This window comes from Chelon labrosus, assembly GCF_963514085.1.
Source record: "Chelon labrosus genome assembly, chromosome: 15".
Taxonomy (NCBI): Eukaryota; Metazoa; Chordata; class Actinopteri; order Mugiliformes; family Mugilidae; genus Chelon; species Chelon labrosus.
The window spans coordinates 4,999,855-5,011,979 of record NC_140348.1 but is presented as its reverse complement, the minus strand read 5'-3'; the positions used below and the strand labels follow the sequence as shown (position 1 = coordinate 5,011,979).

The 12,125-nt window shown below is 41.2% G+C and overlaps 1 protein-coding gene across 2 annotated transcripts in view; it reads left to right on the top strand.

Moving 5' to 3' along the window:
• The window catches only part of nckap1 (NCK-associated protein 1), a 34,179-nt gene that overhangs the window by 18,518 nt on the left and 3,536 nt on the right, over positions 1-12,125 (top strand). The window contains exons 12-25 of one of the 2 annotated variants that reach the window (XM_084561617.1): positions 2,865-2,971; positions 3,118-3,250; positions 4,630-4,711; positions 4,853-4,911; positions 4,996-5,141; positions 5,250-5,382; positions 6,142-6,285; positions 8,742-8,881; positions 9,352-9,483; positions 10,723-10,941; positions 11,098-11,228; positions 11,354-11,451; positions 11,745-11,838; positions 11,968-12,050. In XM_084561617.1, the coding sequence (XP_084417743.1) occupies positions 2,865-2,971; positions 3,118-3,250; positions 4,630-4,711; positions 4,853-4,911; positions 4,996-5,141; positions 5,250-5,382; positions 6,142-6,285; positions 8,742-8,881; positions 9,352-9,483; positions 10,723-10,941; positions 11,098-11,228; positions 11,354-11,451; positions 11,745-11,838; positions 11,968-12,050 (1,701 nt within the window). The remainder of the gene's footprint in view (positions 1-2,864; positions 2,972-3,117; positions 3,251-4,629; positions 4,712-4,852; positions 4,912-4,995; positions 5,142-5,249; positions 5,383-6,141; positions 6,286-8,741; positions 8,882-9,351; positions 9,484-10,722; positions 10,942-11,097; positions 11,229-11,353; positions 11,452-11,744; positions 11,839-11,967; positions 12,051-12,125) is intronic. The other variant, XM_084561618.1, reaches the window with a different exon arrangement.

The window sequence follows — 12,125 nt, the reverse complement described above, 5'->3', positions numbered from 1 at the left end:
ACTCCCTTGGTCTAGATGGAGACCTTCATAAATATCCATGAGTGCATACAGTGCAGCTTAAAAGTATTTGTGGCCTTCAGAATTTTCTTCATTTCTGCAAACAAAAAAAAAAAAAAAGAGACTCAAAACACCAGGGCCCGTATTCCTAAAGATTCCTAGAATCCTCTCAGAGAGCTCCTATCTTAGCCTAAAAATTCCTAGCTAGGAGTCTTAGCTTAGGAGTGATTCCAGAAAATTCTTAGAGAACTCTTAGCAAGGAATGGACAGAAACTCTTATCTTAGTGAGGAGGTGTGGTTGACCCCGTTGCTAGGTATGAGTCATCATTTCAAGAGGTGTGATTGGTTGATCCTAAAAGCTAGATAAAAATACACTTTTGGTGATAATTGGCCTAGAATAGACGTCAAATTAATAGACTTAATAACAGAATCTAATCTCTATGAAGACTGTATAATTATAAATAATACTTTACATAAAAATAAATAAATAGTACGCTATACTTTAAAAAGTATCCTATAAAATGTGTGATTAAACTCAGGCCACTACCACAGTATTCACATGCTGATAGTTCTATTTATTTGCTTTCATTCATTTACCACACTGGTAACATTTTGCACTTCACCTATTTGGTATTAACAAGAGTAAAATGGCTCAGCTTTCATCAGTTTCTGTGATTGCTAACCGGCCTAGAAGAAGCAGTGTTGGTTGATGTTCAAATCTTCCAAAAACCGAACAGCAGTGGAGAAGAAATGAAGTAGGAAACCCAACTGAAGAGGAACAGTGTTTGCTTCTGGATCAACTGGTCAATGAGAATAAAAGTGTTTAAGACGTAGATTTGGCTCCAAGTCATCACTGCTGCATTGTTGCATTTTTCCTGTTGCTAAATACCTCAGTGTTGTGATGACTTTCATTTCCAGTGATACAGTTGTCCCTCGCTATAACGCGGTTCACCTTTCGCGGCCTCGCGGATTTTTTTAGTGCAATTTTGCATGCTTTTTTTATTTTTATTTTTTTATTTTTTTATTTTTTAACAGCGCATTGATTTCTGCGTCCTGATTGGCTAAGGGAGAGGCTGCGTGTCGTCTTCTGCGTCCTGATTGGCTAAGGGACTGTAGACCATTGTCAATCAATCTCCTCCGTACGGTGTCTACAGAATTGTTGCAAATGTACATATACAGTATCTTTGATCGCTGGCAGTGTGACTGAAGTGCGGTATGTTTGCAAGTTATTGAGAAAAGTGTATAAAGTGTGTAGTGAGGAGTTTTGCAACCTTAAAACATTTATAATCATTGTAAAAAATAAAGCTGACTACTTCGCGGATTTCGCCTATCACGGGTTATTTTTAGAACGTAACTCCCGCGATAAACGAGGGACCACTGTATTGCGATTGTAACAAGCTTGATTGTCATTCAGTGTTTGGAGAATATCTCTCCTGCCTCTTCTTTCAGCCATTTTCTCCTCTGCTTAAGAAATTCCTAAGCCTCCTAAAAGTCCTCCTCCCTGCTCTTAGCAGATCTCACCTTAGGAGTACTCTTAAGAGCTAAGATTCTTTAGGAATAGCTTTTATCTTTACTAGGAGCTACTCCTAACTTTGAGAGGGAAACGTCATGATTCTAAGAATTTTCTTAGAATTTGGCCACTAGGAGCAACTCTTAGCGCTAAGAATCTTTAGGAATACGGGCCCAGGTCTTTTCTTACAAGTCCTGTGTATTTGTTTATTCAGGAAAAAGTCTGCCAATTTTACATATGTGTAAAACCTCTAGGATTACATTAGATTAGATTAGATTAGATTTTATTTATCCCGTGCGAAATTCGGTGTCCATTGCAAAGAAACGGATATAAAAGATGTTTAAGTTATATAATAATATGAATATACACTACCAGGCCAAAAAAAAGGTCACACACTGATATTTTGTTGGACTGCCTTTAGCTTTGATTTCAACACACATTCTCTGTGGCATTGTTTCAATAAGCTTCTGCAATGTCACCAGATTTATTTCCATCCAGTGTTGCATTAATGTTTCATCAACATCTTGTATTGATGATGGGAGAGTCTGACCACTGCACAAAGCCTTCTCCAGCACATCCCAAAGATTCTCAATGGGGTTAAGGTCTGGACTCTGTGGTGGCCAATCCATGTGTGACAATGATGTCTCATGCTCCCTGAACCACTCTTTCACTATTTGAGCCCCATGAATCCTGGCATTGTCATCTTGGAATATGCCCGTGCCATCAGGGAAGAAAATATCCATTGATGGAATAACTTGGTCATTCAGTATATTCAGGTAGTCAGCTGACCTCATTCTTTGGACACATAATGTTGCTGAACCTAGACCTGACCAACTGCAGCAACCCCAGATCATAGCACTGCCCCCACAGGCTTGTACAGTAGGCACTAGGCATGATGGGTGCATCACTTCATCTGCCTCTCTTCTTACACTGATGCACCCATCATTGTGTAGAAGGTGGTGGACATTGTTGTTTATGATGGACTGGATTTTGTTCAAGATCCTTGCCTCTGCCACCAATGTCAGGGTGTTAAACTCTGCGCCTACCACAGAGGCCAACTGTATCAGTTTGTCCAGCCACGAGGTTCCCTTCTTCTTAGTGCTGCCTCCCCAGCACATCACAGCGTAGAAGAGGGCACTGTCAACGATAGTCTGGTAGAACATGTCCAGCAGCTTCCGGCAGATATTAAACAATCTTGGTCTCCTAAGGAAATCAGACTTTTTTTTGTATACTCGGTGTATGTTAGCTGACCAGTCCAGTTTGTGATGAGATTGAGATGGCTGCCCATTGCTCTATTGTACCCTCTTTAAATCTCTCTTCGTCTACTTCCTCTTTTTTTTTGTTTTTGGTCCACTAGGCATTATTTGTGTTCATGGCGTTGTCATTTGCCCGTGACGAGATCATCTGGCTGCTTCGACATGCTGACAATATCCAGAAGAAGAGCACAGATGATTTCATAGACAAGTAAGCACAGCGACATGGTCATACGCATGTAGATTCACATTTACACAAATCTGTGTATTCGCAGATACATGTTCACAACTTTGTTACAGTTCTTGTTTTGTACTAGCCGTTCTTTTGTTTGACCTTTTGTTTGTCTTTTTTTGCAGACACATAGCAGAGTTGATCTTCTACATGGAGGAGCTCAGAGCTCACGTCAGAAAGTACGGCCCTGTGATGCAGAGATACTACGTCCAGTACCTGTCTGGTTTTGATGCTGTGGTGCTGAATGAACTGGTGCAGGTAGGAACACACAAAGAAACTCGTGAGCACTGCTACTTCGTTAAGAGCCGTTCATCCTAATTCTCTGTTATTAAGTTGGTGTCAGTGTCTGACAACATTTCTGTGGAGGAAGCGATACTGAAATTATAAATTTATTAATATTAAAAGCAGAGCTCTTTAATCTGGACATGACTACCAATTTACTAAATCATTTCTGATTCACAAAGACCCAATTTGTTGTTGCTTAGTTATGAGAGAGATTTGTGGTATTACCACAGTATTTCACCTCTAACTGGCAAGTCTTTCATATAGCTTACTATCGCCTTGCTCTTCTCGTCGTTATACTTTTTTGATTTCAAAATGTTACCACACATCAGCTCTCAGTCCTGACGGCGCTCTCAGAGTTTGCGTTTTTGTCATGTTTTGGATCTCCCTCACACTTAGACCAGTCTCGTTGCATGACCTTGCGTGATTTGTCATGTAGAACTTTTTAAGGAAGATGCAGAAAATGGTATATTAAAAAGAAATGATCAAAGGATTTTAGGGATCAGATATTTCAAATGAAGATCAGTTTGAATCTGAAAATTGTTTTTGTTTAAAACCAGCCCTATTCTCTAACAAGCTGGGCTCAGACTGCAAGAGTTTTAAAGCCCCTCCCAATTTTGAAATTGCACTGCATCACAGACTAAAGGAGAAACTTCACTGATCTTCTTCCTTTGAATCTCAAACTTGCACACAGTTACTGAGGATGTTACTGAGGTTTTGTGCCAGATCAGGGGTCAGTGAATGAAACACACCATGTGATCTCACTGTAAATGGATGTAAACAATCTACCTACGGTTAGCTATCAACAGTAGGAAGCTAATGTTAACTTGGAAGGGTAGGATGTTCACCATTGCTTGGCAACATTGTTAGTTGCTCCACATCCCTGTACCCTTGATTTTCTTGTTGGCTACTGTGAAAGTAAGAAATGTAATCAACAACATTTTAAAGCCTAAATATCAAACAACATTTGACATTACTTACTTACTCAGTCTGTGAGCAATTAGATCCACAGATCTGCTCTTTCGCTTTAAGAGCGGCTCTGTTAACGGTTCACATTACCAGATAAACTGTTCTGAACTGTATTCCTCTGCTGATTGCCGAAGGGGGATCATTTGGGGGTCAATCATCCTGAAACTCAAGTAGTCCGAATCCAGTGTTAGATTCTTTTACAATCTTTTCACGTTTTTCATCTTTTCAATGTTCAGTATCTAATCTGTATTTCCATCTGTCACTGTCAGTTAAATATATTAAAGTCATTTTTCTTCTAAAGCTGAATATATAACATTGTCTTTTGTAATAGACATTAGTTTCACACTGCCTTTTTTCAGCAGTCTTCTATCCTCTTTGTTTAATAGAACCTGTCTGTGTGCCCAGAGGATGAATCTATAATCATGTCTTCATTCGTCAACACTATGACTTCTCTCAGTGTCAAACAAGGTAAACGTTTGCTTTGAAGAGTTTTAAGCATGAATGTAAGAGTGTTAATATTACTGCATAGTGGCAGAAGTAATGGTGAATTTCAGGAACCAGGATGACCCAAATGTTTAAAGTTGTTGTGTGTAACTGTTGTTGTTCCAGTGGAGGATGGAGAGGTGTTTGACTTTAGAGGCATGAGACTGGACTGGTTCAGACTGCAGGTACAAACAAAAATGTAGATCTTAAATTTGACATACAAAATACAAAGAATATACACTCGTTCATACGTGTTTTCCTCCCTGCAGGCCTACACCAGTGTCTCCAAAGCCAGTCTCGGTATAGCCGATCACAAGGAGCTCGGAAAAATGATGAACACCATCATCTTCCACACAAAGATGGTGGACTCTCTGGTGGAGATGCTGGTGGAGACGTCAGACCTGTCTATTTTCTGGTGAGACGCACATATGAGGCTCATAATGGAGGATGAACGGAGATGACAAATCTTGAGACACAATTTGAAGTCTCTTTTTATTCCTGTTTTTTTTTTGTCTGTGTGTAGCTTCTACAGCCGTGCATTTGAAAAAATGTTTCAGCAGTGCTTGGAGCTTCCCTCCCAGAGCAGACACTCCATCTGCTTCCCTCTGCTCTGCACACACTTCATGTCCTGCACACATGAGCTCTGTCCCGAGGAGGTAAATAGTCACTCACAATTACAGAAACACGGCTATGCACTCTTAAGCTGTATTCATTCATGTGAGATCCACACTACAGGGGGAGGGTGGGGATGAAATATTCACTGTGATTTAGATCCTTGATATGGACAACATTAAACATCATAATTTAGTGTTACTTGGACTGTCTTTCTCTGCAAAGAAATCATCCATAAATGCACTTCAAAACCATAGAAGAGAATTGCCTTCATCACATCTGTGCAAATAGAGACTGCTCATAGCTAATTCTGCACACGCCAAACTACATAAATGTCAACAAATAAAGAAACAAAAATGCTCAAAAAAGTACCAGTATCTACCTGTTGCTGTCCTGTTTTCAGATTAGTATCCATACATGTTGAATTTTTATGTTCACACAATTTCATACAGCTGGTTTAAAAGCTATAAGCTAAGGAAGAGCAGCACAAGTGGCTGTCATGAGAATAATCACACACTCTAAAATAGAAAGATGTTACACAAGATGGGATTTAGATTACAATAATTGTGTCTGTAATTATTACTGGGTGGGGATGAAAAATGACACACATAAGCGCTCTAAACAGGATTAAATCACCCCACCGCCTCTAGGGAAATAAATCCTGTTTGCATGTTTACACTGGGATTAATAGAGATGAAAAATATGTCGTATCACAGTACATAACAGCAGTTGTTAATTGCTGTAGACTGCTTGTGTTTAAATTCTTTTTTCTTGACACCAATAATGACTTCCTTTTGTCTCAGTCCTTTGCATTTCTTCCTCCACAGCGTCACCACATAGGAGATCGAAGCCTGTCGTTGTGTAACATGTTCCTAGACGAGATGGCCAAACAGGCCAGAAACCTTATCACTGACATCTGCACTGAGCAGTGCACACTTAGCGACCAGGTAGGTACACAAAGCCAGTTTAAACGAGTAGTTTGGCATTTTGGGAAATCAACTGGTTTCTTGCTAAAAAAAAAAAAAGGTTTGGGCTGCCGACACGTCTTGTCCTACTCGAACCGGGACTGCTAGCGCTAACAGCTCCGGTGGTTTCTGTGCTCACTGTAACATGCTTTTCGGTGGTATGCAAACTCTTTTCTTTTTTTCTTTTTTTTTTTTGCGCAATTTGCACAAAACCCCGCTTTTATCAAGGCTTCCATCGCGTAGTTTTTTTTTTAAATAAAATTTGCCTTCCATCAGTCCTAGCAATGTGCTTTTATCTGATTCCTCCATTTTGGTAGCCGTTGGCTGAGCTCTGACGTGTGCATCAGTGTAATCAGTGTAACAGGAAATCGTGCACTGACAAAAGTTCTGCGTTGTTTTGGAATGAAAACTGTGATTAAACACATAAATTTTTTTGTAATTAAGCATAATTAATACGTTTATGTCCCACCCCTAATAGTTAGATGAGAAGATCAATGCAGTTGTTCTGCTTGTACCTTGAATATAAATGTATGTGCAGCAGCAGCTGGTGAGCTTTGTGACGGTGACAAGGGTTAAACCTCAGGCATGCAAACTCCTCACCTTTCGGCGAAATTCGCCGTTTTCAATCCAAATTGGGTGACTTATGTGATTCGTGCAAATCCGAGGAGAAAATATTTGGGGGGGGGGGGGGGGGGGGGGGGGGGGTAGCCTACTCGTTGACTTTTATTTTAATATATTTTAATAATATAATAATATAATGTTCTATATACCGTAAATCCTCTAATATTGGCCTGTATTCCATTAGCGGCCGGGTCTCCAACATTTGCCGGTCTCGCTGTCAGCGGAGGTAAATAAAGGCCGGTCATCTCGGCGGGTCAGGGTTTCGGCGGCACGGTGTGGGAGGATCCCCTCAGCGGGACCTCTCCCCGGCGTCGGCCGGCCCCCGCCGGGCGCATTTCCTCCGTGGCGGTGCGCCGCGACCGGCTCTGGGTCGACCTGGAAGTGCTCGGGGCGAAGGTGGCTCGTCGGCTCCGGCCGCGAGCTTTACAGCGACCCCCCGCATCTCACTTGGGGTCCCTGGGGTCGTGGAATCAGTGCTCACTGCGCCCTCTCTCCGTGCGGGGAGGGACGGGTCCCACTCGCTCCCGGCGCGACTGCCGACCGGCAGCGGACTCACTGTCCTCAGTGCGCTCCGACCGCGTCGCGCCGCTCATTTGTTGTTAATATTCTGTATGCATACCATGTTATGGTAACGGTACGTTTTCAATAAATGAACCTAGTATTTTATAGGTTCAAATAGACACAAAATCTTGTTTTTATTCATTCTACTCGTAGTTCGTTTTGCTCAAATAGAAATTAAGGCCTGCCTCTAATTCTGGCCTCCTTCCAATAAAGGCCTGGACCGCGATGTGCTTGAGTAAAATAAAGGCCCGGCAGTGAAATATGCCCTTCAGGCCCGAGGAAAAACAGCCATTGAGCTGTTCAGGCTCAATGGCTCAAAAGTTTTTTTTTTGGTAAAAATTAGTGAATTTGTAGTCTGTTGTCTTTGTAAATCTCTGTTTACCAAGGGGGGGGGGGGGGGGGGGTGTTCGTGGCCATTTCCCTCTTCACACTCTTCTCACCTTTTTGACCCCTGACCAGTTTGCATGCCTGAAACCTGTACGTTTGTAAAAGTCAACTTACATCAGTTGAACGCTCTTCGTAACTCTCCTGGTGGGACACCGTTTGGACACTGTCTGGCTTCAGCTACCTTAGTGGTTCATATCCATCCAAGATATACAGTACAGTAATCACAGACACGGCCATTTAGTGGTATCGATCTTCTCATCGGTCTGCATGAGATGTCAACCCTGAATCCAATAACTGCTTTTCCCATTATTGATGAATGAATCTTTGGCATCATCATTTCTGCTGGATATATAGAAGAAGATGGTAAAGATGTTTTCATGTTTTGAACATGATTTTCCACACTGACTCTGGCTTGGTTAATTTTTTCAAGCCCTTGCTAGCTCCACGTTTCTGTCCCTCGTGGAAAAACTTGTCACCTGATATTTACTCCACGTGGGGCAAACATGCTTAGAAAGAATCCCACTTGAGCTGAAACGATTAAAGAGCTAATATTTTCCTATTAAACTGATTAAGAGGTAAGAGGTTGTAATTGGGTGTGAATGGTATGTAAATGCAGAAAGAATCTAACACTTCAGACATTTTATGAATAGCCTCAAGATTAAGCAAGAGAGTTAGTCCATTGTTGACATCAGAAACCCTGTAAAGTTTCTGTCTGTTTTCTGGTTTTAAAAAAAGTCAGTGCGCTGTAATTCATCAGGCCACGATCAATCTGTAACCTTTGCCTTTTCTTTTATTCTACCTGTTCTGTCTGCTACTTTGCCATATTCAACTCTTCACCGTTTGTCTCTCTTCTGCTTTCCTGTCTGCAGCTGCTTCCTAAGCACTGTGCGAAAACCATCAGCCAGGCTGTGAACAAGAAGAGCAAGAAGGCGACGGGGAAAAAGGGCGAACCGGAGAGGGAGAAACCTGGAGTGGAGAGCATGAGGAAGAACAGACTACTGGTTACCAAGTGAGTTCTGGAAAACAAAAGCTTCTTCCTTTACTTTCCAGGAGTCCAGGCTGCACAGATGAACTGTCACTTCCTCTCTTTTTATGTCTTTTTCAGACCTTTCTTTATGCTTCTATAAATAAGTCATTACAATTGATTCTGTTGCAATTATAAATAATAGAGAAATGATTTTTGTTGCTTTGTGTAACTTCCTATTGGCAGCATTAAAATGTTTTGTTCATGCAGTAGGCACAATAACGGTAATATTTAGCTTTTTGTTCTGGCTTTTATAAATGGCTCAGTTTGATGCTCTATGATTTTGAACACATCAATACACCCTGTTATTGTTTTAGCCCCTTGACAATTTTGACACGTTTTTTGCTTCTGTATTCTGTTGCTATAAATAAAATGGCTTTCCTCATAAATAATTTATAGTATCATCATATCTTATTGAGTCTATTTTGACCTTTTTGTTTCTTCTTTCTCCCCAGTCTGGATAAACTCCACACAGCGTTATCTGAACTCTGCTTCTCCATCAACTACGTTCCCAACCTAGTGGTCTGGGAGCACACGTTCACCCCGAGAGAGTACCTCACCTCGCACCTGGAGATCCGATTCACCAAGTAAGCAAAAGCACACATTTAATTTCAGTTATCTTTTTATAAAATAGTATCCATCAGTATTGTACGCCTCCTGTGTTATCGGTTTATCTAAACGATGCTTGCACATTTGCTTGACATGTTATGATGTCATGCTCATGACTTTGAGGCATTTAGGGAATCGTGGAGAGGGAGAAACAATCTGACGCGTGGCTGGATTTCTATACGAGATGGAATTATGCTGTTTGCAATCAGTGCAAAGGTGTGATTTCAGGCATGAGTGCAACATGCTTACGCTTGTGTACGAGTGCTGCTACTGCCCAAACAGGGAGCACCGTGACAAGAGTAATGTTAAATATCTTGCTTTGGGACACCATTGCCTTATATTTCGTTCTAATTCAGGGAGTACTTTATACAGTACTGTTACAGTGTTGCATTTACTCTTGGTTCAGTTTTGGTTCACAGGCCAATCGAGACAAAGTTCTTCCACGTCCTAAACGCTGCACTCCTGTAAACAGTTTTGTGATTGGTCTTAATTGGATTTAAGAAAATAATCACATTGCAAATGGAGCATCAGCATCGAATGTGGGCACTGCCATTTATTGGTGCTCTTTGCTCATGTACCAGAGTTCTGTATACGGTTATATAATTGGAAACCGAGCTAGTTGCCAGGAAGGCAACTAGCTCGCAGTTTGACAGTTTCTATTCCAAGGATGTAGCGGGTGAACTGCTTGGTTATATTATTATAAGGCTGTCATATCAGTCTGTGGGTAACATGTGTTCTCACTACAAGCAAACCCTTTATAACTGTACTCAGCTCAGTTCATTTGTTACAAAATGGAGTACAATTGCTGTGTTTAAACCAAACTGATAAAACAGCATGAGGACCTGAGGAAAAAAACGTTTCTTTGTTTGGAACCACAACCTAGGTGTGAAAGTGGAACAGACAATGTACACAAATTAACCTGTTTCATTTATTTGAGATGATATCAGGTAGTCTGATGAAAGACTACTTTTTTTCAACAGAGAAAACTAATCGAATTGGATCGCTAAGTAGAATTGACGATGGCATTGATAATGATATAATTATTTCCCATTCAGAGTTGGAACTTGAAACCTTTATTAAAAAAAAGCAGATTAATTTTGGATATAAATAGTTGGAAGGGAAATAAGTGCATTATAGGTTCTGATAGATGCATTATTTGTGTTGTTGTATATTTGTCTGAGTGTGTCACATTTTATTGACCTCTTATCTCTCTCCAGGTCTATCGTGGGGATGACCATGTACAACCAGGCTACTCAGGAGATAGCCAAGCCCAGCGAGCTGCTGACCAGCGTCCGAGCCTACATGACGGTTCTGCAATCCATAGAGAACTACGTCACCATCGACATCACCCGGGTCTTCAACAACGTCCTCCTGCAGCAGACGCAGCACCTGGACAGCCACGGGGAGCCCACCATCACCAGTTTATACACAAACTGGTGCGTTAATTCTAAAAATGGAAAATGTTTTAATACAATCTCACCCATAAGGAATTTCTATCCGTTTTGGTGAGAAATGACAGACCCAGGTCTACACATGCAGCCAATGTTTACGCAGCGTTTTGTGTGTGTGTGTGTGTGTGTGTGTGTGCGTAGGTACTTGGAGACGTTGCTCCGTCAGGTCAGTAATGGACACATCGCATACTTCCCCGCCATGAAGGCCTTCGTCAACCTGCCCACTGAGAATGAACTGACCTTCAATGCTGAGGAATACTCCGATATCTCCGGTACGAACACTCCTTTCAGTTTAGAGATAGTCCACCAGAATTTTTGTCATCTTCTACCATGTTTTTCTCCCAGCTAAAAGTCTGTAGAGTAATGGACTTCTGTGTGTGTGTGTGTGTTTCCACAGAGATGCGTTCTCTGTCTGAGCTGTTGGGGCCATATGGTATGAAGTTTCTCAGTGAGAGTCTGATGTGGCACATCTCGTCACAGGTCGCTGAGCTGAAGGTAGACACACAATCACCCATAAGATAACCAGGAACTATTTTCTGACAGTTAATTTGAGAGTAACAGAGCAATTTATGTTTTCTTTCTTTCTGTATTGAATGTTAAACATTAGTTTTCTGTAACCTTTCTTTTCTGAGCTTGAACATTTGCTTGCCTCTGTTTGTAAAATATCTATTAAAACAAAAATATAAATGAAACGAATGATCCCACAATATAAGATGAAGTCAAAATGTTCTTTTTTGTGTGTGTGTGTGTGTGTGTGTGTGTGTGTGTGTGTGTCTTTCTCTGAACAGAAACTGGTGGTAGAGAACATGGAGGTGTTGACCCAGATGAGGACGAGCTTTGACAAACCGGAACACATGGCTGCACTCTTCAAGAAACTCACCTGTAATCACTGACACACACACACACACTTTACGCACTGACACCAGATATGTACACAGTGATCCATATTATAAGTGGTTTGTGTGATGTCCTCTAATAGTTTCTGTTATTTTGTGTGTTTTTTGTTTATAGCCGTCGACAGTGTTTTAAAGAGGATGACCATCATTGGCGTCATTTTATCTTTCCGCTCCCTCGCACAGGAAGCTCTGAGAGACGTAAGACACGCAAAAACATTGTGATGAGACAGTTGGAAAATACATTTTTATTTTTGGAAGAGCTCTGTCAGTCAC